This window comes from Acinonyx jubatus, chromosome B2 (assembly GCF_027475565.1).
Source record: "Acinonyx jubatus isolate Ajub_Pintada_27869175 chromosome B2, VMU_Ajub_asm_v1.0, whole genome shotgun sequence".
Taxonomy (NCBI): Eukaryota; Metazoa; Chordata; class Mammalia; order Carnivora; family Felidae; genus Acinonyx; species Acinonyx jubatus.
This window is the reverse complement of record NC_069385.1, coordinates 3315355-3342508: the sequence shown is the minus strand read 5'-3', so window position 1 is coordinate 3342508 and position 27154 is coordinate 3315355. Positions and strand designations below refer to the sequence as shown.

Below are 27154 nucleotides of genomic sequence, written 5' to 3'. Positions count from 1 at the left end.
CTCTGACTGACTCAGTTCACTTAGCATAATACCCTCCGGTTCTTTAAAGCGCTGCCAGAAACATTCCGATAACGCATGTTCAGCCGTCCCCCTCCAAGTACTGGGGCAACCTTGACACCTCCAGTGTGGCGGCCCCTCCACCCCCACCCCCGTGAGCAGGAAGGGGGTAGATGCCTTGAATTTGCTACTAGAAAATCATGAAGTCAAAGCATCCTTGTTTAGCAGGATCCATTACTACCAGGTTCGGATAAACAGATGTAAGTTCAAGGTCCCAACACCATCCCAGTGACTTCGCTACGGGAAAAGTTGGTCCAACGCAGTTAAGAATGGACAGTCCCAGATTCAAAAGAAAGAGAGTGTCTCGGGAACAAAGTGAGACAAAGTGAGAGCTGCTTCCCTGCTTAGACTGAAGAAAAATGCACTCTGCCACGCGGTCGCTCAGGGACCCAGAACCTTCCCTCATGTGGCTGTCACGCCCTGGGTCTCTGCAGCCCCAGATGAGGAGGAAGGAGCATCAGGGGCTGCGGTGAACGGCTTCCTGGGTCAGACCTTGAGGTGGCTCCCTTTCTAGGGGCAGGCACCCAGTCCCCGGGCCACACCTGCTCCCACAGGGCACTGGGAGACGCCTGGCTTTGCATCGCGGAAGAAAGAGAAAACGGAATTCGCTGGACAGTGTAGGGTGTCTGCAAAACTCTGCCTGGAATGCTCTACACCAGCCTGAGGCGACCGGATGGAGCCGCGGCATCTCGGCTTCAAGCCACCAGAGCTCTGACCTGTGTCTGGCCAGAAAGAGTCGCACCAGCAAACGGAAAAGAAAATAAAAAAACAAGAAAGAGAAGAGAAAGAAAGGATCTGAAAACACGGTGGAAGTAATGACTGAGATTTAGACTAAGAGGAAAGGGACAAAGAAACAACGGAAGTCCCAGGGACGTTCATGAGCAAAATCAAGATGTTCCAACCCTTGGACAAAGATTGGGGGCAGCCAAGGTGGCGGAACGGCATGGAAGCTTTTTGTGGGTCTCGCGTCCACGAAATACAGCCAGACCAACACTAAGCCATCCTGCACGTCTAGAAAACTGACTGGAGGAGAAACACAACAATCCGCACAACCTGAACCACAGAATTCAGCAGGTACGCGGCGCAGCGAACTCGGGGAGCGAGAAGTCGCAGGAAGGGAGGTGCTTTTGCAGGCGGAGAGAGGACAGAGGCGGGGGGGTGGGTAGAGAATACGGGAAAAGCATCCCCCCCCCAAAAGCAGCTGGAGAGAAAGTGGAAGATTGGAAACAGCCGCCGGGACTCAACTGAGAAAGGAGAAAGGAGAGGGTTTCAATTCCATTCAGACTGTAAACAAGGGGGGGCGCAAAGGCTGCAACCCCGCAGCTCCCTACCTGGCGGTGCTCTGGTGGGAAGGGCGAATCCCCAGGAGCAGAGTGGGGTCCGGGAGGTGCTCGGGCCACACGGGGAGAAGCAGTCCCACTGCTGGAAGGACATTTGGTGGAGACTGTTGAAGCCACCTGGTCCCAGCAGACCCCGGAAAACGGCCACATTCGCTGGTGCTGGAAACAAGGTCGTTAAGGGTGAGGCCTGGTGCCAGGTGCGTGTTGTGATTTCCCACCATCCCTGAAACGCTGCTGCTACACCGGCTCGCGAACTTTTTCTGGGGCGGGCTGGCACCTGGCCGCAGTCTCGGGGCACCGGCAGCAGCAGGGTCCAGCGGGCGTTCCTGGGTTCAGCGGACATTCGGCCGTTGCTCGTTGGGCCAGTGCTCGGTGACACCCTCCCGCGGAGGGGCGGAACGGGTCAAAGCCGCAGTCCTTCGGGAGTAAGGGGCCGGGGAAAACAGCCGCATCTGAGACAAAACTCGGCAGAGAGGTACTGCCTGGGGCCTGGTCGCGGAGAGTGAAAGGGCGGAGAGTGGACGAAAGCTGAAGACAGAAGACGGGTGCGCGATTGCTGATCTGGGAAAACAGACCGGGTAGCTGGCTGACGCCATGTTCCGCTCCCGCGCATGCGCATACGCACCAAGGAGCGCCGCCACACTCCACCCCAGGAGGCTAGCAGCGCCATCCAGTGGACAGCGGAGACGTTACACTGAGCCCCGCCCAACTGGGCCAACTTCGCTCTTGAAGAACACAAGTCTCACCGCCGGCTTAGTTTATGGACTATGAGGCGCTACACAGACTGACTTCTAGGGGAAAACGAAGTAATTTCAGTCCTACTTCAGTCTGTTAGCAGGTCCATCTATTCAATTTTATTTTTTTTAATTATTTTTTCTTTTACACTTTTTTTTCTTGAATACAGATAGAGAAAAAATTCATTTTTATTTTCAATTTTTATTCCTATATTTTTTGCTTTTGTGTAAATTTTTTCAAATTCTATTTTATTTCCATCATTTTATTTTAGTCTACTTCAGTGTATTCACCTCTTCAAATGTTCAAACGATCTCCTTTTTTCTTTTTTTTCTTTTTCGTTTCTTTTCTTTTTCTCGAATGCAGAAAGTGAAAAACTTCATTTTTACTTTCAATTTCTATTAAAATATTTTTCTTTAATTTTTCACTATATTTTTTACTTTTACGTAAATTTTTTCAAATTCTATTTTACTTCCATCATTTTATTTTAGTCTACTACAGTGTATTCACTTTTTAAAATTTACAAACGATTTCCTTTTTTTCTTTCTTTTTTTAAACCTTTTTTCTCTTTTTCATTTCTTTTCTCTTGAGTACAGAAAAAGAAAAAATTCATATTTATTTTTAGTTTTTATTAAAAATATTTTTCTTTAATTTTTTTCTACTATATTCTTTACTTTTGTGTATATTTTTTCAAATTCTATTTTACCCCCATCAGCTCATTTTAGTCTACTTCAGTGAATTCATTTTTTCTTTTTTTTCTTCCCCCCCTTTTTTTCTCTAATCTGTCAAACCACTTTCAACACCTAGACCAAAACACATCTAGGATCTAGCATCATATATTCGATTTGTGTGTGTGTGTGTGTGTGTGTGTGTGTGTGTGTGTGTGTGTGTAATTTTTAATTTTAGTATTTTCTTAATTTTAATTTTATTTCAATTTTTCTACCTCATTAATTCCTTTTCTCCCTTCAAAATGACAAAATGAAGGAATTCACCCCAAAAGAAAGAGCACGAAGAAACGACAGCCAGGAATTTAACCAACACAGATACAAGCAAGATGTCTGAACCAGAATTTAGAATCACGATAATAAGAATACTAGCTGGAGTCGAAAATAGATGAACATCCCTTTCTGCAGAGATCAAAGAAGTAAAAAATAGCCAGAATGAAATTAAAAATGCTCTAACTGAGCTGCAATCATGGATGGATGCCATGGTGGCAAGGATGGATGAGGCAGAACAGAGAATCAGCCATACAGCGGACAAACTTATAGAGAATAAGGAAGCAGAAAAAAAGAGGGAGATTAAGGCAAAAGAGCATCATTTAGGAATTAGAGAAATCAGTGACTCATTAAAAAGGAACAATATCAGAATCATAGGGGTCCCAGAAGAGGAAGAGAGAGAAATAGGAGTAGAAGGGTTATGTGAGCAAATCATAGCGGAAAACTTTCCTAACCTGGGGAAGGACACAGACATCAAAATCCAGGAAGCACAGAGGACCCCCATTAGATTCAACAAAAACCGACCATCAGCAAGGCATATCACAGTCAAATTCACAAAATACTCAGGCAAGGAGAGACTCATGAAAGCAGCAGGGGAAAAAAAGTCCCTAACCTACCAGGGAAGACAGATCAGGTTTGCAGCAGACCTAGCCACAGAAACTTGGCAGGCCAGAAAGGAGTTAGGGTTAGGGTTAGGGTTAGGGTTAGGGTTAGGGTTAGGGTTAGGGTTAGCAAGGAGTGACAGGATATATTCAATGTGCTGAACCAGAAAAATATGCAGCCAAGAATTCTTTATCCAGCAAGGCTGTCATTCAAAATAGAAGGAGAGTTAAAAAGTTTCCCAAACAAAAATTAAAGGAGTTTGTGACCAACCAGCCCTCCTGCAAGAAATGTTAAGGGGGACTCTCTGAGGGGAGAAAAGAGGAAGATATAAATAAATAAATAAATAAATAAATAAATAAATAAATACCAAAAGCAACAAAGATTAGAAAGGACCAGAGAACACCACCAGAAACTCCAACTCTACAAGCATCATAATGGCAATAAATTCATATCTTTCAGTACTTACTCTAAACGTCAATGGACTCAATGATCCAATCAAAAGACATAGGGTAACAGAATGGATAAGAAAACAAGCTCCATCTATATGCTGTTTACAAGAGACCCACTTGAGACCTAAAGACACCTTCAGATTGAAAATAAAGGGATGGAGAACCATCTACCATGCTAATGGTCAACAAAAGAAAGCCAGAGTAGCCATACTTATATCAATCAACCTAGACTTTAAAATAAAGACTATCAAGAGATGCAGAAGGGCATTGTATCCTAATCAAGGGGTCTAGCCACCAAGAAGACCTAACAATTGTAAGCATTTATGCGCCAAATGTGCGAGCACCCACATACATAAATCAATTAATCACAAACGTAAAGAAACTCATCGACAGCAATACCATAATAGTAGGAGACTTCAACACCCCACCCACAGCCATGGACGGATCATCGAATCAAAAAATCAACAAGGAAACAACGGCTTTGAATGACACACTGGACCAGATGGACTTAACAGATATATTCAGAACGTTTCATCCTAAAGCAGCAGAATATACATTCTTCTCCAGTGCACATGGAACGTTCTCCATATACTGGGACACAAATCAGCCCTAAGTAAGTGGAATGCTCTAAGCCAGTTATGATTCCCTCTTATCATTCAGTTCTCAGGGAAAAAAAATTGTCACCTTCTCTCAGAGGCCAATATAACAACCCAATTTTATTTTTATTTCATTTTTAGAATTTTTAGTGTTTATTTATTTGGAGGCAGAGTGCAAGCAGGAGAGGGGCAGAGAGGGGGGAGACAGAATCTGAAGGAGGCTCCAGGCTCTGAGCTGTCAGCACAGAGCCCAACTCAGGGGCTCAAACTCAGGAACTGTGAGATCACGATCTGAGCCAAAGTCGGACGCTCAACCGACTGAGCCACCCAGGCGCCCCGTAACAACCCAATTTTTAAAAGTGCTCCATCATATTGTAAGAGTCATCACTACCTGAAATGATCTTATTTATTTACCTGTTTTACTTGGTCACTGTCTGTCCCTTCTCATTCCCATCTGCTGGTACAGTCTCCACGTCCTGAGAAAGCTGACACTCTGTCTTGTTCCCCAGAGAAGGTGTCCGCTATGTTGTAAGTGTTCTGTAATTACTGTCTGAATACACTCTAGAAGGTGGAATTGAGTCCATACTGATACCGAGGCAAGAACATCTGAGACTACTAAGTGATCATAAGCACCCAGATGATTTGTAAATGGAGGTCTGATCGTGTCACCTCCCTCCCGTAAAGCACATTAATGTCAGTGTCCCCTTGCCGGTAACAAGTGGAACACGTCTAGACTCCGAGCAGCGCCTGGGGTCTGCAGCCATCTGCTAAAGCTTTGTCAGGTATTTGTTGAACACCTACTTGGTGCTGGGCATGTTGACGGGTATTTTTGAAGGGCATGGTGGGCGATTCCAATAAATAAACAAGCAGTGTGGTAAGTGTCATGTTAGAGAAAAGTGTCATGTCAGAGAAAGTATGACTTGTATGGATCCCATGGGAAGGCCAATTTCACTCCTGCCTGCCCCAGAAACTTCCTCTTTACTCCAGCTGTGAGGGCCCTCTGTCTGTCTCTGTCAGTTTCACACCTCCAGCTCTGACTTCTCAAGTTCATCCTCAGTCCGAAATCCCTCTTCCTTCCTACCAACCCCTGAACATTCGCATCAAATGCTGTCAATTCCAATTTGAATTTTCAGTTCAAACTCTTTTCTGACGCCTTCCCGGATTCCTCGTGGAAAGTCAGCTGTCTTCCTCTCTGCTCATGGACCCTGACGCACGTTTATTAAAATCTTCCTTATGCTGTGTTATAATCCCACACTTCAGGTCTGTCTCATACCAGACTCTGAGTTCCTTTAAAACAGAAACTAAATCGTCCTTGTCTTTTTAAGCACCTTACAGAGTATCCAGCATGTGGCACAGAGCCATTGTTTAATGAATGTGGATATTACCAGGGAACCCCGGTTTTTCTCACGTCAGCATTCTAGACATGGTGGGGACAAAGGAACTTAGACCAAGTAGACCTTTGATATTACTTCCCAAAAATACACGGGTCCACTTCTAAGAGAACATACTCGAAAAGAAAGCATCAGTGTCCATCTGTTATGTACATTTATCCAAACTCACATGGGATGCAGAGACTGGAATGTCATTTAAAAATATAAAGACACGATAAAAAAAATTTCAAGGGGCGCCTGGATGGCTCAGTGGGTTAAGTCTCCGACATCGGCTCAGGTCATGATCTCACGGTTGGTGGGTTCGAGCCCCATGTCGGGCTCTGTGCTGACAGCTCAGAGTCTGGATCCTGCTTCGGATTCTGTGTCTCCCTCTCTCTGCCCCTCCCCCACTCACACTCTGTCTCTCTCTCTCTCTCTCTCTCTCTCTCTCTCTTTAAATTTAAATAAACTTGGGGCGCCTGGGGGGCTCAGTCAGTTGAGCGGCCGACTTCGGCTCAGGTCATGATCTCATGGCTCATGGGTTCAAGCCCCGCGTGGGGCTCTGTGCTGACAGCTCGGAGCCTGGAGCCTGCTTCCGATTCTGTGTCTCCCTCTCGCTCTGTCCCTACCCCAACTCATGCTCTGTTCCGCTCTGTCTCAAAAATAAACATCTTTTTTTTTTTTTAAATATAAAGACATGAACCCAAGGAAGACCTCTCGGGTTAAAGAACTGTCAACAGAGTGCTTCTTTGTTTTTATAGCCCAAACTTCATGGGATGTACAGATTTTTCGACACAATATTTTTAGCCCAGTATTTCCATAGGAAACATTTATATTCAACCCACATTCAAAAACTCAGTGAGACACTCTAGACTAAGCACGCAGGGCGAGACCTCAGCTTCCGTCCCCGGTGCCGCAGGCAGAAGCCCAAGCAGGACGGTGGCTTCGCAGAGCTCGTAGGACATCGACAGCCTGGCACACGGCCTACGATCGCGAACTCTGGGACACAGGCAGAGCCCCGCGTGGCCGTTTTTCGTGCGGAAACACCAACTGGCTTCTCTGAATAATTCTCACCACCTGACCGTTCCCGGGTCCCCAGCTGCTGGACATCCACCGCTTTGAGTCTGAATGTGCTTCTCGGCCCGAAACCGTGGCTTTACCCCCCACCTTGTCCACACCATCAACTTTTCCCGAACCCGGTGACCAAAGACGGACTCTGGATGCATCTTTCTCAATCATCATTATTTTTTTCTTTGCCCCACTTTTCTCGTGAATTCTGCGTTTACCGTTCTGACATCTAGCTTATTATTGCACACCTCTCCGAACAGCCACAAAGAGTGGCCACTGAAACGTGCTTATTTAGAAGCCGGGAAAACAGACTCTAGAGGAATCCGGCTTTCCTGGTGGCTCAGCCAGCTCGCGGGAGCACGGGACCCCCACGCAGGGCTCTCACTCCCCCCTTCCTCCCCCACCAGCCTCCACGATGACACGTCTGCCTCACAACACGGCTCTGGATCCAAAACCAAAGCGGGCTGGTAGGCGAAAACAACAACAACAACAATGCTGTCGTGCTTTTGGCTATGAACTTCAGTTTGGGAAGTGCTGTCACACACACCGCCACGTGTTAGAGTCGCACATCCCGCGAGGCAGATGACAGGCAGTATTCTCTCCAGGCCACTGGAGTGGGAAACACGTACACAAGGGGCGCCCCCGACGTGAAGCATCTGAGAAGACAGGAACTTTCCGTGCCAGGCACGGCTCCCGGAAAGCTCCAGCCATGGGTAACGTGCAGCTTCTTCCCTGAGGAAGCTCTCACCATCTAGTGGCGAACGGGGACGCGTACATCAAGAAGCCCAGAGCAGTATGCGAAGGGCCCCCCACCCCGAGACACACGGCAGGTTGCTCAGGGAAAGAAGGTTATCACCGGCGAGAGAGGACTGGGGAAGGCTGTGTACGCAAGGCTGTGTTTGGGTTGCTTCTTTGCTTTTTGTTGTTGTTGTTGTTGTTGTTGTTGTTGCTGAATATTTATTTATTTTTGAGACAGGGAGAGAGCAGAGCATGAGCGGGGGAGGGGCAGAGAGAGAGGGAGACAGAATCCAAAGCAGGCTCCAGGCTCCGAGCTGTCGGCACAGAGCCCGACGCGGGGCTCAAACTCACAAGCTGTGAAATCATGACCTGAGCTGAAGTCGGACGCTCAGCCGACTGAGCCCCCCCAGGCGCCCCTAGAACAGTAATATTTTTAATATGAGGAGAAAACAGACGGATGGGTCAGGGAGGGCAGAGGAGGAGGGAGTAGGCATTTGGTGGGGGGCAATTCTAGAGGAATGAGGAATGTGCGGGGAGACTGAGGAAGAGGGGCCAAGGGGTAGAGATGGGCCACAGGGCATCCTCCCCAGCATCCTCCCTTTCAAGCCAGCAACGCTACCAGCCCTCCTCTCCCCAGGTGTGTTTCTTCAGTCCTCTCCTGCCAGGACTGAGGAGGGACAGACGGGGGAGAAAGACCCTGGCCGTGATGGGAGAGTCGGACCGCGATGTCAGGGAAAGGTCTGTACAAATTTCAGAGGACCGCTTACCGACACTGGACCGAAGTCCTACGTAGCGAGGGGGCGACCGCGATCTCCTCGGCCTGCACGAGTCCCCTTACGGCACCCCGGAGGCCCTCCCCCACAAGCTGCCTGCGACGTGGGTCCATCCTCCGCATGGGTTCCACGCGGCACCCTCTTGAGATCTTGCGAGGCTTCGACCTGCCTTTTATTATTATTATTATTATTATTATTATTATTATTATTATTTGCCCAAGTACAAGATAAGGAGACATCAGCTAACATCCCTATTCTGTGAGCTCTCTTTTCATCTGCGACCTACTTCTGTGAATCCGCGAAGCAACTTTTCTCCCAAGTCATTCAAAGGAGATGTTCACATTCTCCAAAAACAACTTTGCGTTGGAATTCGCTCTCGTATGCACCCAAAATAAGCTTACATATTAAAAAAAAAAAAAAAAAACCTGACCTTACTAGATCCCTTCTTTCTTAATGTCTCTGAATAACACTTTTTCACAACTTACGAAAGAAATATTTATCAGAAGAGTGGGCCCAGTACATGTCTAGACATCGTTAGAGGCTCTCCACTGTTTGGCACACAGTAGGACTCAATAAATATTTGTTGGAAGAATGAAGAATCAACAGTGATCATTCCGTGAAAGGACAGTGGCCAGTTATTTTCGGCAAACACACAAAACCAGGCTAAGAAGTGAGCTTCTGTCTGTTACACAAAGCCTACCATCAAGAGCAGCAAATCACAACTGGAAACAAAAAAACATTACTCAAGTCCTATAAACAGGACATAATTAAGAATTGACTTGCTCTAAGCCAAACTGGCCTCTTAATGAGTGCTAATCAAAAGAGTCTTGCTAAGCTCAGACATTCTTACCTGTCAAAGCTTAAATTCGGGGCCCTACAAACCAGCTCCTGATGTAGAAAATAAAGCGGCGTAAGTGTTTAAAAATCCAGACGTCTGCAGAAACCCCACGCCAGGGAAGGGTCGCATGTTGGTCTGTCCCCAGGCTTCTCTCTCCATAAAGACTTTGGAAGCAAAAAAAATCAGATTGTAAATGTCCAAAGTCTCAGTAAATGACGCGCTCCCCTCCCCACCAAGTCAAGGGCCCTTGTAAACGGCGTGATGGGCTTTGGCTCTCTTGAACCACAACCGTGAACACAGCAGCGACTCGGAGTGAAACACCCCGATGAAACCAGCTCAAAATCAGAACGGCCTGATGACACGAACAGAACAGCTGTGCCACCAAAAGCTAACACTGGTGGGTTTTTTTTTTCTTGCACCATATACAAAAATAAACTCAAAATGGATTAAAGACCTAAATGTGAGGCTTGAAACCATAAAAGTCCCAGAAGAAAACACAGGCAGTAATTTCTTTCACACTGGCTGTAGCAACGTTTTTCTAGATGGGTCTCCTCAGGCAAGGGAAATAAAAGCAAAAATAAACTATTGGGACTACACCAAAGGAAAAAGCCTTTGCACAGTGAAGGAAACCACCAACGAAACAAAAAGATGACCTAATGAATGGGAGAAAATATTTGCAAGTGATATACTAAATAAGGAGTTAACATCCAAAATATATAACTTCTACGAGCAATGCCAAAACAAAAACAAAAACAGAAAGTCTGATTTAAAAATGGGCAGAGGACCTGAACAGAAAAAAAAAAAACCATCCAGATGGCCAACAGACGCACGAAAAATGCTCCACGTCGCTCACCGTCAGGAAATCAAAACCACAATGAGATATCACCTTACAACCGTCAGGACGGCTAGAATCAAAAAGACAAGAAATAACAAGTGTTGGTGAGGATGTGGAAAATAAAGAGAACCCTCGTGCACTGGTGTTGGGAATGCAGACTGGTGCGGCCACTGTGGAAAACAGTAGGGAGGTTCCTCAAAAAAATTAAGAATAGAACTACCCCATGGTCCAGCAACGTCAGTACTGGGTATTTACCCAAAGAAAACGAAATCATTAACTCAAAAAAGATAAATGCACTCCTATGTTTACTGCAGCGTTATTTACAAAAGCCAAGATACAGAAGTAACCTAAGTGTCCACTGAACATTCAGATGCAGGAATGAGGAAGACGTGACACATATGCGGTGGAATATTACACAGCCATGAAAAAGAATGAGGTCTTGTCACGGGCCACAACATGGACGGAGTGACTTATTTCATGGACAACTTATTTCAGGCAAATTTATGATTTCACTTATATGTGGAATCTTACACACACACACACACACACACACACACACAAATGAATAAACAACAGAAAGCAGAAACAGACCCATAAATACAGAGAACCACCTGGTGGTGGCCTGTGGGGGTGGGAGGGGCGGGAGGATGGGCCAAAATGGGTGATGGGAAGAGGGAGATATGGGCTTACAGTCACGGAATGAAGAGGTCACAGGGATGAAAGGTACAACACAGGAGTAAGGCAAAGGACCCAGAACAGTTTGTGTGGTGACAGATGGCAGTTACACTGTGGTGAACACAGCGTGACATATAAACTTGTCTAGTCCGTCGTACGCCTGAAACTAATGCAACGTTGTACGTCCACTATACTCCAATTTTTTTTTTAATTTTTTTTCAACGTTTATTTATTTTTGGGACAGAGAGAGACAGAGCATGAACGGGGGAGGGGCAGAGAGAGAGAGGGAGACACAGAATCGGAAACGGGCTCCAGGCTCTGAGCCATCAGCCCAGAGCCTGACGCGGGGCTCGAACTCACGGACCTCGAGATCGTGACCCGGCTGAAGTCGGACGCTTAACCGACTGCACCACCCAGGCGCCCCTATACTCCAATTTTAAAAAAGCTTTCGTAAAACTGTAGTATAGAATTCATTGACAGTGATGGGCATCCCTGGACACACTGTAGAAATATGATTAAGTTTCCTACTTGAATAAAGGGACATCACCAGCTCATATCTTTTGAAGAGTTCATTTAAGTCACTACTCAGCATAGTTTACCAATTTTATTGCAATGCAGTATGTTTTTTTTTTTTAATGAAATAATGCCATAAAGCTGACTTTTGGCTAAAATGCTACTGAGCTTGTGAGAGTTTTATGTGAGGGTATGCAGCTTTGTACTGCTCACCGGACAAATTCAGGGCCCCAGAGAACCCACCTAGGGTTTTCTCTCTGGAGAAAGTTCCAACACACTAGTTCCTGAGTCCCTTGTTAAGTATTTCATCAAGACATAGACATAAAGAAGTCCAGAAGTATTCAGGCTATACCAACAAAAACAACAATAAAACACTTACTATAAATAACTAGGTTACCTGGGGTGTGTGTGTGTGTGTGTGTGTGTGTGTGTTTGTGTAAAAGTGGATTAAACAAAAAGGAAAATGAAATTCTATTTAGAGAGTGCAAATGATATTTTATTTAGGGAAGTCAAGTCTTGAGTCCTTTGGATGTCTGTACGAGAATATTTATGGCAGCCTTCTTTATAGCCTCAGAAAACTAGAAAGAAAATAAATGCCCTTTGATACGGGAATGAGTAAAATATCGCTCATCTACACCACACAATATTATTCAGCCAGCATGAAGAATTAGGTAGAATATACACCAGTTGATTCAGTGAGATTTCTAGGTAGCACGGCTCATTGAGCCAAGGTATAGAAAATATGTATAATGTCCTTATTTTGTAAAGCAAACAATAACACAGAAGCCATGTGTGCTTTCTCTCCAGCCCTGTTGTTCTTGAGTTTGAATAACAAGTTCAGATAATGAGATTTCATTATAGTGAAAGGCACCTGCATAGGCATCTGTATACGTGTGTGTATATGTATGTGTGTGTATATATAGAGTTAGTCATATAGTTATATAATTATATGTGTACATCAATAAATAGCATTATTCCACTTTTCTGCATTTATGAAAGATCTCCACATTTATAAAAGTATTTATGTAAATCCATGTAATAAAATTCTACCCACAATTTCTAGAAGGAAGAAATGAAACAGGTAAATTGTTTTAACTTGTGTCGTTTGGTTTCTTCCGGTATTTCTATCCCTGTAAACAGTATCTACACTGGGTATGAGCCGATGTCTGGCACATTGTAGGTACTGCCTTGTCCTTGCCCTTGTAATGACCTTCAGAAGGAGATGCAGGTGAGGAAAATGGTTCCCGCTGAGGTTAAGACGCTTGCGCTTATGTAACCCCATAGCCAGCAGGACCGGACCTGTCGCCCGAGGCCGCCCAACTCCCAAATCATATGGACTACTCACGAGCCTCCTGAAACCCTTGTCTGATTCTGTCACATCAGACCCGCGTGGGGAATCACACGGAGTCAGCTCCAACAATGGACACACTCTTTGCCACTGAACGCTTTGATGACTGCACTCAACACCCACCCCTGAGTTCCTGGGCCCTGGGATTGGCTGAGGACGTCATAGGATTCTCAGTGCTCGGCAATCCCACATCCATGCCGTGGAGGCAACTGGTAAACCCTAGATGTGACAACACCCAGGCCTTTCAGTTGGAGAACCTCAAGACACGAGTCCCAGGTGTTTTGTTGTCCAAGAACATTTACTAGGTGTCTCCTCTATGCTCAGAATAAAGACTCTTTGAGCAATATGTTGTAGTGTCTTTAGTGCCTTCCAATCTGTGGCACCGGGACTCAAATTTTATCAGACTGAGTCTTTGCGGGCAGGGTTGGCCTGAATCAATGCGGAAAACGGACGCCAGTATTAAAACACACACCATGGAAACTAACGGAGGAAGCCCACAGATACACCGTCAGCAGCCAGCCAGCCACTAGGCCAAGGAGAAGGTGTAATCAGGGAAAATCGACCCGAACCATTTCCTATTGGAAGGGGGAACGTGCTGGGAACAACAGCCCCCCTCTTACACATGTGCTCGTGGAATGTTCACCTGAGGCCCCAGTGTAGTTCTGCATCACGATGAATCTGTAGGACCAGTGGCCCGGTGCCCTGCTGACCACGCTGGCTTTCTCCCTTCAGCCCCGATCCATTTGGGTGTTCAGTGTCCGAACTCACGTCGTCACCTTCGGCAGACTTTCCACACGCCCCGCTGAGCACCCCTTTCTGGGGGCTGATCCGCCTTCCTGGGGACCTAGTCTCTCCTGTGCCTCTGGGAGGTTCTCCCCAGAGCGCCCACCGATTCCACCCTCGGCCCGGAGCCCCACCTCTTGCGAGGACTCACATAAAGTGAAATGTGATCGGTCATTGGGAATTAACTAATGACATGCGCAGTTCCGTAACCTCTTTCCTGGATGAAATACGGGAGTAAAGGTAATTTTCTCCAGATCCTGATGCAACCCTATCCTTTTGCTTTTCTATAAAGAACACAGAGCTGACAACGTTTTATCTTCGTAGTCTTTTCAGGACCCATGGTCCGCCCGAAGCTTCAGGACGGCCTGCAGGCACATTCCAGCACCTGTTGGTGTGGACCCACGAAGAGGCAGTGGCAGGGGAAGTCAGGAGCTTAGCCGCCAAGTCAGACTGGGACGTGAACCCAAATCCGCAACTCAGCAGCCCCGTGACCTTACACAAGCCCCTTACCCTCTTCCCGTCTCAGTTCCCTCATGTCGAAGGGGAACGGCAGTATCCCCCGCTTCCTAGATCTCTGTAAGGATTAAATGAGAGGCTGATCACTTCCATCTCTGACCAACAAGTGAGAGCTTTCGTAACTCATTAACAGTGAACCTCGAATAAGGACATTGACACGAGCCTGTCTGAAACCAGCACAAATCGCCCCAGCTACTGCCGTCAAGGCACTATCCCGCAAGAGATACAGAGATGCCCCTTCATAAACGGTCTGCCTGGGGCGCCCGGGTGGCTCAGTCGGTGAAGCATCCGACTTTGGCTCGGGTCACGATCAAACGGTTTGTGAGCTGGAGCCCCGCATAGGGCTCTTGGCTGTCAGCACGGAGCTTGCTTGGGATTCTCTGTCTCCCTCTCCCTCTGTCCCTCCCCTGCTGGCACTCTCTCTCAAAAATAAAATAATAAAAATAAAAATAAACTGTCTGCCCAAAGCAAACTTCTTCCAGTCCTTAGAACATGCTCCGTGCTTCGCCGCCCTTACCCTTGGAGTCTGTTTTCCACCTGCAGTGCCGTGTGCACACCCATCTCCTGCAATTTCCACGCTGGCTCAAGGCCGGCCTCAGCTTCCCATCATCAGTGATGCTTTCTCTGAGACTCCAGGCAGAGGGGTCTCACCTGGGCTTTGCCCTTGTCTCCACTCACTCAGCCTTCCTCTTAGCACGCAGTTTGCACAACGGTTTAGGAGTAAGTTTCGCCCCTTGTGCTCGATGGCAAGTACCATAAAAACTTGCACATTTTGGTTTTCCTCATAAAAACTTTGTTCAGTAAACATCTGCTACTGCCTCATTTATGAAATACCCCATTCAGGCTTGCCAATAAGCACGCTGTAGTGAGCTGTGCAGGCACTGGGGTTGGCAGGAGAGTTGAAAATGACAACTTTGGATGAAAAAAACACCTTCACGGAATAATTAAAAGTCTCCCTGGAACTTACTGGCTTTCTGTTTTGTTTCTACCTTGAAAATAATTGCGGAAGATGCTAAGAATGTGTGACGCATTTGGTGTCTCTTCGCACCCCCAGGGGATGGGAGGGGGCGAAGGTTCCAGAAGTTTCTACGCCTCTCTCTGTCTGCCTGAGGTCCCAGCCAACGGGTGCTCGCCTGTGCCGGCCCCTCTGCTCACCCGCCGTGGCCTTGTCCACTTTACTTGCGGCTTGTTCCCTTCAAATCCCACTTGACTTCCTCCTGGGGAAAGTGCTACTCATTCCGACCATTTATTAGGCACTTGCTGTATACCAACCACTACATGCAGTGCTCTACGATCAGCAGGTGCGCTGGCAGGTACTCGGCTGGCCCCGCAGGGAGGGAAAGCCCCGACGTCGAGAGTTTGCCGATTTCCATGGTGTAAATTCTGCCAGTTGTGCTAAAAGCCCGTTTCAAACATGAGGATTTGCTCCAACGGGATTGCACATACCAAACAATGTGAGCAGAATGTGCCTTTCGGCCTGCACGTGTGCAATTCCATCTCGGAAAAGCCAGGTGAAGACAGCAGGAATCACAAACCACACACTCTGGTTTCGCCGTCCCACCCACATCTGGGGACACGGCTTTGGGACACAGACGACCCTGCTGCCTGCCCCCCCCCCCCACCCCGGGACTCCCCCTTCTCCTCCCCAGCTGGTTGGTTTGTTTTCTGTTGTTTTCTGTTCCTTTTCTCCGGCTGCCTCCCTCTTGGCTCGCCACCCCCCCACCCCGCCTTGTTCTCCTCTTCCTGCAAACAGGGGGGCCACACAAATGCACGTACCAACTCCAGAGCAAACTTCAGGTCTTCCTCGAGGCGACCTTCTCCACGTGATGTGCTGCTTGCACTATTTATCCAGGGAGCATGTACAAATTGCCGTGTTTACTGGGTTGCTGTCCTCTGATGTGTCACCGGGGCGGTGTCTGAGCAGGGCGGCCCCAGTCCCGTGTTCCCACGGGCCCTATGGGTTCTTTGCCACACGGTTTTGCCTGACGTGCTGACTTTCAGGATGTTGTGTCAGGACAGAAGTAACTTGGGTGCCCCCTCCCTCCACCGGCTCTCGCTCACAAGAGCCCATCATGGGTATCTGTTCCCAACTCTGCGTCGGTGACGTCACGTTGGTAGCCTCACTCCGCCAGGGCGGGACTCGAGAATTTACGTCACTAACATTCCCAGATAACGTCCACAGGCGGCTGGTGCAGACCCCGAGAACCAGGATGCCCAGGATGAGAGCCGGCCTACGGCCTTCCTTTGTGTGAGGGCCAGGCCCCCATCCCCCTGTCCTCCTGCTCATCACCGTGGGAGGGGTGATGGGGACACCTGCTAGAACCTCATCCTGGACCCCCACACTGCGGGGTCTACCCACGGGAAGGTCCGGCTGCGTTTCCTTCCTTCCAGAAGGGGGAGCAGTGGCCCCCGCTGTCTCCCTGGCTTCAGAGGGTAAGAAGTGCCCCCCCCCCCCACCCCCGGCCGTGGCTGAGTCGGCTTTAGAGTTGTCCCCGTCTGGGTTTACTTCCCAGCTCTTCGGCCCTTCAGCTTCTGTGCTGTGCGACCCCGCGCTGGTCCGTGACCCTCTCTAAGCTCTGAGTGTTTTGCAGGCAGAGGACACGTGCACTGCCTGCCTCCCCCTCGGGTCACGCCACACAGGATGGGCTCTGCAGCATGGCTTCTGCAGGTGTGACCACCGCCCACACCCCCCCCGCCCCCCCCCCGGCCAGCACCTGCTGGTCGGAAATGCAGACCCGAGGGCCCACCCACACCTGCTGAACCAGAACCGGCAGGCAACAATCCCCAGGTGACTCCTGGACACAGGAATTCGAGACAAGCACTCGTCCGGTACGCATTTACACAGAGAAGGACCCAGGACAGAAGGGAGTACGAAGAGATCATTAAATGGGAGGAGAAACAGAACCCCTGGGGTTAGGCTCAAATGTGGGCTCGCCGGCCCACCCCCAGCCCACCCCAGCCTGCCCTTGGAGGAAGGATTCCCTAGAGCTCCTGGGTTATGGGCCCTCTGACCTGGCAGAAGGATCCTGGGCTGAACTGTCCTCTGGGAAAGTAACAGTAACTCATTCACTGCTGACGTCACGATGTTGACATTTACTGTTTTCAAGTTCATTCCAGCGAAAATGCTCTGAGAATTCAGGATCTGATCCCGCTGGTTACAGGGCCACTGAAACACATTTTCCCTAAGGTATTGAGTATCTAAGGAATTTGAGTCCCCATTCGAACCTCTCCCACTTACTAGGGATGTCTGTTCCAGACCATCCGATCGATGCCTGTGCTTGTCAGTCTTTGCTGCCTTCACAGTGTAGACACGTCAGGACAAGATTCGATGCCAATCTATCGTAAAGTAAAACTGCATCCCTTTACGGTAAAATAAAAGTGAAGATTCCAGGAAGTCGACGAGAGTGACTTGGAAGGACCGCCCTATCCCCACGACCCGCTGACAGAGGGGGATCCGGCAGTAAGACCAGGTACGAGGAAGACAGAACCAACAAGGGTGTGGATGGGGTGGGTTCTTCAAACAAAATGATCTGAATATCAAAAGATGATGAACAGTCCTTCAGAAAATTGACGAAAGGGACTTTTACCAAAATGACCCCATGTGAATCCTGAGAAACTCCGATGTCATAAAACTTTATCATTGGCAGCTATCTTTTGAGTTCCAAAATAACTCTGGCCATTATTGTTTTTGATAGAGAATAAAAATGACCTAGGGAGGGGCACCTGGGGGGCTCAGTCAGTTAAGCGTCTGACTTCAGCTCGGATCATAATCTTGCGGTTCGTAAGTTCAAGCCCCGCCTCAGACTCTGTGCTAATAGCTCGGAGCCCGGAGCTCGGAGCCTGCTTCGGATTCTGTGTCTCCCTCTCTCCCTGCTTCGGATTCTGTGTCATCTCTCACACTCTGTCTCTCTCTCTCTCTCTCAAAAATAACATTAAAAAAAATGACCTAAGGAAAAACTGGGAGACTGAAAATGTAAAATACTGTACAATTATATCATAATAATGTGGGCTAAAATGTGAGGAAGAACAAGAATATTGAGCTAAGAGATTTGTTTTTAATAACACTGGGCTTTTTTATTTTTTTAAGTTTTTTTTTTTTATTTTGAGAGAGACTGGGGTGGGGGGAAGAGAACACTCCCATGCAACTGGGGGAGGGGCAGAAAGAGAGAGGGAGAGAAAGAATCCCAAGCAGGCTCTATACTGTCAGCACAAAGCCTGATGCGGGGCTCAAACTCACGGACCTTGAGACCATGACCTGAGTTGAAATCAAGAGTCCGATGCTCAACCAACTGAGCCCCCCAGGCACCTCTGATGTGACAGACTTTTTTTTAAATGTTTGTTTATTTTTGAGAGAGAGAGAGACAAAGCACGAGCAGGGGAGGGGCAGAGAGAGAGGGAGACACACAATCCGAAGCAGGCTCCAGGGTCCAAGCTGTCAGCACAGAGCCCGACACAGGGCTCGAAGCCACGAACCGTGAGATGGTGACCTGAGCCGAAGTCGGACGCTCAACCCACTGAGCCCCCCAGGCGCCCCTGATCTAACAGACTTCTTAAAAAATCACTATTATTTTGCACGAATTTAGTCCAATCTCTCCTTTTCCCTTTATCTTGTTATGGTGGATTTCTGTGTTGTTCCGTTATCTTCCTTAAAAAGTGAACTTACGTTGACTTGCAAATACGCCCTATTTCTTTTACATATTTCAAATTTCCAAAATTACACATAAAACAGAACATCCTCTGTGATCTCACTGGGAGGGCCCAGAAAATGCTACAACAATACTTAATCATCCTACGTCTACAACAGTACAGTTTTTGCCGAGGGTTGCAATAGGGTTATGCAGTTTGCTAGCGACAGGTTCTGAATCCGGCATAATTCGCTCACAGTAACAGGTTCATAGTTTCTTTTACCGCTTTCTGCTCGCGTTCTGAGCACTTCTCAAGTTTTCAGCTCATGATTTCCATCACCAGGACAAGAGAGGAGCTTCCTTCCTTTCAACACTATCTTAAGCTGGGAGCAACCTCTACCTGTTTTACGTTTGTCACTGCCCCGGAAGGAACGCTTGTCGAGAGCTCCCGTTCCTAAAGGCCTTCCCCACAGGGGGTTCTTTCTCCTCAGAAACTTCTGTTGCGCACAGAGCTCTTTCTGCAAGTGGGCATTCATGGGAACCTCCCAGTGCTTAGGACGAACAGGTCCGTCTGGGAGGCAGAAAGGGAGGGCCCTTTCCCAGGAGGAAGAAAGCAGCGAGCCTGGAAGCAGGGCCCTATGGATCGTGAGAACAAAAACTATGCCGGCCTTCAGCCAAACCTTACAAGTCCAAAGCACCGAAAGGGGGGGAGGGGTGGCATCTGCAGCGAAGGATGGAATAAAGGACAATTCAAAGCCCGATCTGACTGAAACTTCACACATCAGGACTCCACGTAAAAGAGAAAAACTGATGGCAAAAAATTCACCGAAGTAACGGAAACCTAGAGAACAAGTATGGACATCTGGGCTCCTGTACTGATTCAATAACGTGTCCGCACCCTTTCCGGAAAGGTACGGATTTCTTTGGACATTCCGCTCTCATAGAGGCTGGAATGATCTAGAATGTGGATTCCCTGTGGCTCCTACACGTCATATCGTTGTACATCCCTTCAAGCTCTGCAAAGTGGGTTTGTGGAGCGGGCCAGGCCCTAGAGGCCTTTATCACTGGTTACGGGTGTCCTGTCAGCCTTTATCGCTGGATAGGGGTGTCCTGTCGGCAGGGAGGGATCTGGAAAACCACCTTCTGAGCTGACCAAGCGTCACACTGGATTCAGCACCTCTCTAAAGTGACAGATCGCATCACGGGCAAGATAACAATGGTCAGTATGTGAACCCCACTTCCGAAAGTATTTTATGTCTCCTCCTGGGGTGTTGTACTCTGTTTCCTTCTAAAGCTTCACAGAACTTCAACTGAGGTGGAATCTCTTTCAAAATTGGTTCTGCCCACCCCGAGGTCCGTTCTTCAGAACATTCTGGAATTACTGGCAGACCGCCCGGTTTATACCCGGCAGCTTTTCTGCTTCCCTACCAACAGGTGGTTGCCCTTCCAACTGATCTCGTGCGTGATGCTAGATTATTCTTCCTTGAACCCCCCTCCCGCGCGCGCGCGCGCACGCACACACACACACACACACACACACACACGAGCATGATGGGAAATTTAAACGCCCGACCCTCGTATTCAACATCCTTTTCGGTCGGGTTCCGATCTCCTTCCTAGTTGGGTCTCCTCCCAAATCTCGTTCTTCCACAGGTCAGTCACTGTCCTTCAGCGGCGTCCCCTGCTTGCTGTTTAATTTCAACGCTTCCGTCCACAACGCAAAATCTTCCAACTCCAGGCCGAGGCAGGCCTTCCCCTTTCTCGTTTCCTCTTTACGGTCTCTTCCTTCTTTACGGAAGGGTACTTGTCCCGTGTGTTCATTCAGCAAGCTTTTGCTGAGGACCTCCTGAGCGCGAGGCATTGCTGGAGCTAGCCGGTCAATGTGCTGGGCTGGTTATGTCGTCAAACACTCGCCGTAATGATTTATAATAAACAGTTGACGTTCATCGACAATTTACCGCACCAGGCAATGTGAGTCCTTCCCAGCGTGTGCGTTCTTGCACCCTCTCAGTGGCCTTCTAAAGTAGGGGCTGACGTTACCTTCAGTTTCTCAAATGAGCAACGAGGCACAGAGAAATGAAATAATTTCCCCAGCCGGGATAAAAGTTGGCGTTCTGGCTCCAGAAGCCCCTCACGGCCACCAGCCTGCTCTGCGTCCCACCAGGCGGCCGTGGCTGTTACTGCTTTTGCCACATACTGTTTTCCCACGTTGTCAGGTTTTCACTTGTGCTCGTCCTGTGTCCCCAACTTAGCTTCGCCGACTCCGAATCTCTCAGCGACCATAACCCTACAGCTCCTAGGGAAACCAGATTCACAAAACCAGGATGAGATCCAGACGGAATTAGATGTGGGAGCCGTGGAAATGTGCCTACGATGTGAACTGATGCTTTACAGCAGTAAAGCCTTGGATCGCAAGGAACTTGCGCTGGGAGGGTTCCGCGAGAGGAGCAAAGATTTCTAATAAGTTTTAACTTGATAAACGAGCGATGTCTCACAATACGAGCCGTACCTGACGCCAAATGTCACGTGATCACAACTGAGCCCATGGTTCTTGAAGTACGCCTTGATATACAAGTGCTTTGGTTTACGAGCGGGTTTCCAGAACAAATTATGTTTGCAAGCCAAGGTTTTACTGTATTTAGGGAAATTCCAGAAAAGAATACGCTCCCCAGGCTTATGTATGCTTCCAACCTCAGTTCTGGAACTTGCCTACTGTATTGAGATTTTCCTACAATATTACTATTGCAGTAAAATTTCCAACATTTTTCCCTTAGGTGTTAATTTTGTCTTCTCAAAGAAATAGGGAAAACTCACCAGCAGCCTGAGAAATCTGGGAGAGGCAGGAAACCACACCTCTCAACTCCCTGCTCCGAGGCAGGGCTGGGAGACCGGCCGAGGCTGCCTTGCCCTGTCTAGCCCTGCCTCACCCGCACCCTCAAGTCCACAGAGGCTCTAGCCGCTAGGATTCGAGACCTCTTCTTGTCCTTCCCACTTGGCTCCATTGGCTTTGCTGAGAGTTCTTTAATGTGTGCTTCCTCAGCCACTTTTTAGTTTCATAAAAGCAAAAAGTGGCCACAGAGCATTCCTACCCAAAAGCTGTGGGTTTTCCATCCCGTTTTGGGGAGCAACCTCTCCCGCCCACCCGAACATTGCATTTCAAACCCAGCATTAGAGGAAATTAGGAACCGAAACAGGGCAGGCCTGAGAAATGAAGACCCAGTCTTTCGAGCTTGCTGCGGAATGACCATTTCTGTGTTGCCTGAAACTTACTAGCTGAAGTCTACATATTAGATTTCGCTCTATGGTTTACGCTATGACTTTGGGGCTTTCTTCTCTCTGTTCTTCCAGAAATGCTTTTAGACTCTTTAGTTTTTATCACTCCCTACTTCTCCCTTTACCATATTCAATGGTGAAATATTACTTTCTTCCTTTTTCAATGTTTTAAGTATTTATTTTTGAGAGAGAGAGAGAGAGAGAGAGAGCATGAGTGGGGTACAGACAGAGAGTGAGAATCCACAGCAGGCTCCAGGCTCTGAGCTGTCAGCACAGATCACGAACCTGAACCAAAGTCAGACACTGAACCGACTGAGCCGCCCAGGGGCCCCCAAATATTGCTTTCTAAAATACTTACTGCTTTTCAGATTCCACACAGGAGTGAACTATGTTGTACATGTAAAACTAACATACCACTGTGTGTCGACTATACTCAGACAAAAAAAAATTGAAAATCAAAGGTATTAATATTTTAGAGCAGTGTTAAGTTTATAGGAAATTGAGCAGGAAGTAGAGAGGTCCCATATTCTCCTTCCCTCCTTCCCTCAGCTCCCTTGTTAATGATGTGGCATAGGGGCGCCTGGCTGGCTCAGTCGGTTAGACGTCCGACTTCAGCCCAGGTCACGATCTCGCGGTCCATGAGTTCGAGCCCCGCGTCGGGCTCTGGGCTGATGGCTTGGAGCCTGGAGCCTGTTTCCGATTCTGTGTCTCCCTCTCTCTCTGCTCCTCCCACGTTCATGCTCTGTCTCTCTCTGTCTCAAAAATAAATAAATGTTAAAAAAAATTTTTTTTAAAAAATGATGTGGCATATTTGTTACAGCTGATGGACCAATGTTGATACGTTACTATGAACTGGAGTCCACAGTTTACATCAGGGGTCACGCCTGGCCCTGCATATACTATAGGTTTTGCCAACTGTCACGTATCCACCATGACAGCATCCTCCAGAGTCGTCTCACTGCCCTAAAAAGGACTGTGTTCGTCCCTCCCCCCACTTAACCCCTGACAGCAGCTAATCTTTGTACGTCTGCAGAGTTTCGCCTTTTCCAGAATGTCATAGTTAATGCCATACGCTGCGTGGTCTTTTCAGACTGGCTCCTTCCAATGAGCCATACGCACTTAAGTTTCCTTCATGTCTTTCCAGGACGTGATGGCTCGTTCCTTTCTGGTGCTGAATAATATTCCGTTGTCCAGAGGTATCATTTTATGTATCTGTTCCCCTACGGAAGGACATCTCGATTACTTCCAGGTTTTGGCAATTATGACTACAGCTGTTACAAATATCCATGTGCAAGTTCTTTTTTCTATAAAGGAAAAAAATGGTTAAGCTAAACTTTTTTTTTAAATTTTTTTTAACGTTTTATTTATTTTTGAGACAGGGAGAGACAGAGCATGAACGGGGGAGGGTCAGAGAGAGGGAGACACAGAATCTGAAACGGGCTCCAGGCTCTGAGCCGTCAGCCCAGAGCCCGACGCGGGGCTCGAACTCACGGACCGCGAGATCAGGACCTGAGCCAAAGTCGGCCGCTTAACCGACTGAGCCACCCGGGCGCCCCAAGCTACACTTTTAAAAATAAAAGCATCACAGCAGATGCCACTTTTGACATTATGATCGCCGCGATTGCTGATGTTATTAGGGTTACATTACCGAACCTGAAAATAACGGCACTGCGAACAAGACAACTACAGCGTATCGCCTGGAACACCCACACCCACCGCGACATCTGGTCCCATTCTAGATTCTCAGAGCCTGGCATCCACCTGTTAGGAAGTGCCGTGCTCCTGAGGAAGGAGACAGAAAGGTAAACGCGTGTCGGAACGCGCTCTGGACGAGCGACAGAAAACCCAGCCTCTGACAGAGCCTGAAACAATAGAGCTTCATCCCTCCAAGATAACAAGACCCGCGGGAGGCACCTGCTGATGCTGCCAGCCAAGTCACACGGTCCTCCCGCCCCTCCTCCTGCCGTCCACGCACGCACCACGCTGGCCACCTCTACCCTGTGGGCTCCTGGCTGCACGGTGGGTGCCGCAGCCCTCGAGCCGGACGGGAGGGCCGGTGCCAGCACGCCTTTGACCAGGGAGCCTCCGTGAAGGCTTCTCTGGTTTGCACCTCACTGGCCAGGCAGCGTCCCGTGCCCCCTCTGCCCGGGGGGGAGGCAGGGAGGCAAGCCTTTTGCTCCTCCCGGTTCCGTGGCAGAGGAGACCAAAGGAGAGGGCACCAAGAACGTGTCGGACTAGCTCAACCCGGACGTTTTGCCTCCGCAGGAAACAAGCAACCACGATCAACAGACTCGGCACAGCTCCAGCTCGGCCCATGCTCGCTGCCCCCCAACCCCCCGGGATCTCCCTGCCGCCCTCGCTGAGACCCGGCTGGCAAGAGACGCGAACACGGGGCGCGGGTTCCAAGAGCTCTCCTCCTGGCTGCTGTCACAGCCGCTTGTCCCCCGGCCCAACAGCGTGTGCGTGTAACACGCCTGGGCAATCTTGTCTTCTGGGGGGCCCCTGGCATGCTACCAGACCCAACTCTGCCCGTCCCTGACGTTTAAGCTCGGGCCCTGAACACCGAGTTGGAGGGACAGGGAGGAGAGAAGAGGCCAAAGCTCGTTTTAGTGGCATTTCTCATTTGTTTCCGCTCAGGCCTTGCTATCCCTCGCTGAGGTCTTTGCGATAACTGCTTAGCTGTTCCCTCTGCCCGTATTCCATCCGTTCCCCTTTGTATTTCCAGCTGACCCCGAAACACGGCAGAGCGTCTCTCTTACTTGCCCCCCAATCTTTGCTGCCTCCCCACTGCCTGCCGCCCAGAACCCCGATGTCTTAGTCTGACACACAACATTCCCCGCCACCTGCCTGCCGTCTCACTATCCCCAGTCTGACCACAGGCCCTGCCTCTGAGCTTCTGCTCATGCTGTTCCCTCTGTCTGTAATGCGCCCTTCTTACAAAAATGCATATTTCCATGCACAAACCAAGGAAAGCCAGGCACTAATCCAATTAGACAGCTCTCGTATGGCATATATATTAAAGCGTTTGAGATGTGAGTACAAGTTATTTTTTTAAGTACATCAACATTGTACACTTAAAAATTTTTTTGATGTTTCTATTGATTTTTGAGATAGATAGAAAGCAGGAGCTGGGGAAGGGCAGAGAAACAGGGAGACAGGAACCGAAACGGGCTCAGCACTGACAGCCGAGGGCCGGATGCGGGGCTAGAACTCACAAGCTGTGAGATCACGAGCTGAGCCAAGGTCAGATGCTCAACCGACTGAGCCCCCCAGGCACCTCTGGAAGTTATTTCATAGTGTAGATGTGCTTTAAGGATTATTTTAAGCACCGGAGTGCCTGGGGGGCTCCGTCGGTGAAGCGTCTGACTTCGGCTCAGGTCCTGATCTCACGGTTTGTGAGTTCAAGCCCCACATCGGGCTCAGTGCTGTCAGCGCAGGGCCTGCTTTGGATCCTCTGTCCCCCTCCCCTCTCTCTGCCCTTCTCCCAAAAGTAAATAAACATTTTTTTAAAAATTTAAGGGCTATTTGAAGGACTGAAACTAATACTATGCTATATATTAATCAACTAGAATTTAAATAAAAACTTGAAACATTAAAAAAATAGAATACACCTAAACCCAATAAAAATTATTTGTAATCCTCTCTCCCCACCAAAGGAATTATTCAAGGAAGACGAACGATATAAAACCAGAGAATTTAAAGACTGTGCTTTGGTAACCGACTAACAACATTATATACTTTCACATATATGAAAATCTCTAAAGCTACATGGAGAAGAGCATAGTATGCATTCTGTTTTGCTACAATTTTTTAGCAATTCCTTAATCTTCTGGGCCTCAACTGTCACATCAGTAAAATGGGCATATTCATAAACTGGACACAAGATAGGCGGACAGAGTGGGAACCTCACTGGGGGTCCTTCCAGCTTTAAAACATTCAATACTGTTAGATATTTAGAAGAAAAATAAAAGAATGTTTTAAAAGTTACTAAATTACTTAATAATGGCAGCACTGCATTTCCAACAATCTCTCCCTAACTCACGTAAACATGTGACTAACACATGTGGGAATCCAGAGTCTGGAGGAGGGGGAAGCACAGCAGCACGAAGAAATTCTGCATTTCTTATTTTAAAAAAATTTTTAATGTTTATTTTATTTTTGAGACAGAGAGAGACAGAGCATGAGTTGGGGAGCGGCAAAGAGGGAGACACAAGACCCGAAACAGTCTCCAAGCTCTGAGCTGTCAGCACAGAGCCCGACGTGGGGCTCGAACCCACAGACCGCGAGATCATGACCTGAGCTGAAGTCGGAGTCTCAACCGACTGAGCCACCCAGGCGCCCCAAGTTTATTTAAATTTAAAGAAAGAGACAGAGACTGAGCTTGAGCAGGGGAGGGGCAGAGAGAGGGAGACACAGACTCTGCAGCAGGCTCCAGGCTCTGAGCCATCAGCACAGAGCCCAATGCGGGGCTCAAACTCACAGACTGCGAGATCATGACCGGAGCCAAAGTTGGAGGCTCAACCGACTGAGCCACCCAGGCTCCCCAAGTTTATTTAAATTTAAAGAGAGAGACAGTGACCCTCCCCCGTTCATGCTCTGTCTCTCTCTGTCTCAAAAATAAATACACGTTAAAAAAAAAAAAAGAGAGAGACAGACAGAGACAGAGCTTGAGCAGGGGTGGGGCAGAGAGAGAGGGAGACACAGAATCGCCAGCAGGCTCCAGGCTCCGAGCCATCAGCACAGAGCCCGGCACGGGGCTTGAACTCACGGACCGCGAGATCATGACCGGAGCCGAAGTTGGACGCTCCACCGCCTGAGCCACGCAGGCGGCCCTTCACCACATTTTTTTAAAAGAGTCCAAGAGAAGGAACTGCTCTCCACCTCACTTAGTCCTTTTCCAAAACCCCTATTCGGGTGACTCCATTCTGTGGTGTCTCATGTAATTGCTTCGAGTGGTTCTACCCAGCTCCAAACGGTACTGGTGTCCAGAAACCTAGCAAGAATGATGGAAGTCGCACAAGGAAAGC

General features: G+C 48.3%; 1 protein-coding gene across 3 annotated transcripts in view; it reads right to left on the bottom strand.

The window, feature by feature from the left end:
• PDE10A (phosphodiesterase 10A) overlaps nucleotides 1-27154 on the bottom strand; it is a 608599-nt gene that overhangs the window by 558933 nt on the left and 22512 nt on the right. Inside the window, exon 1 of one of the 3 annotated variants that reach the window (XM_053222000.1) lies at nucleotides 1389-3757. The exons of the other annotated variants lie outside the window; for them this stretch is intronic. Within the exon in view, the coding sequence (XP_053077975.1) occupies nucleotides 1389-1740 (352 nt within the window). The 5' untranslated portion in view covers nucleotides 1741-3757. Of the gene's footprint in view, nucleotides 1-1388; nucleotides 3758-27154 lie in introns of those variants that run through there. 3 annotated transcript variants of the gene reach the window in all.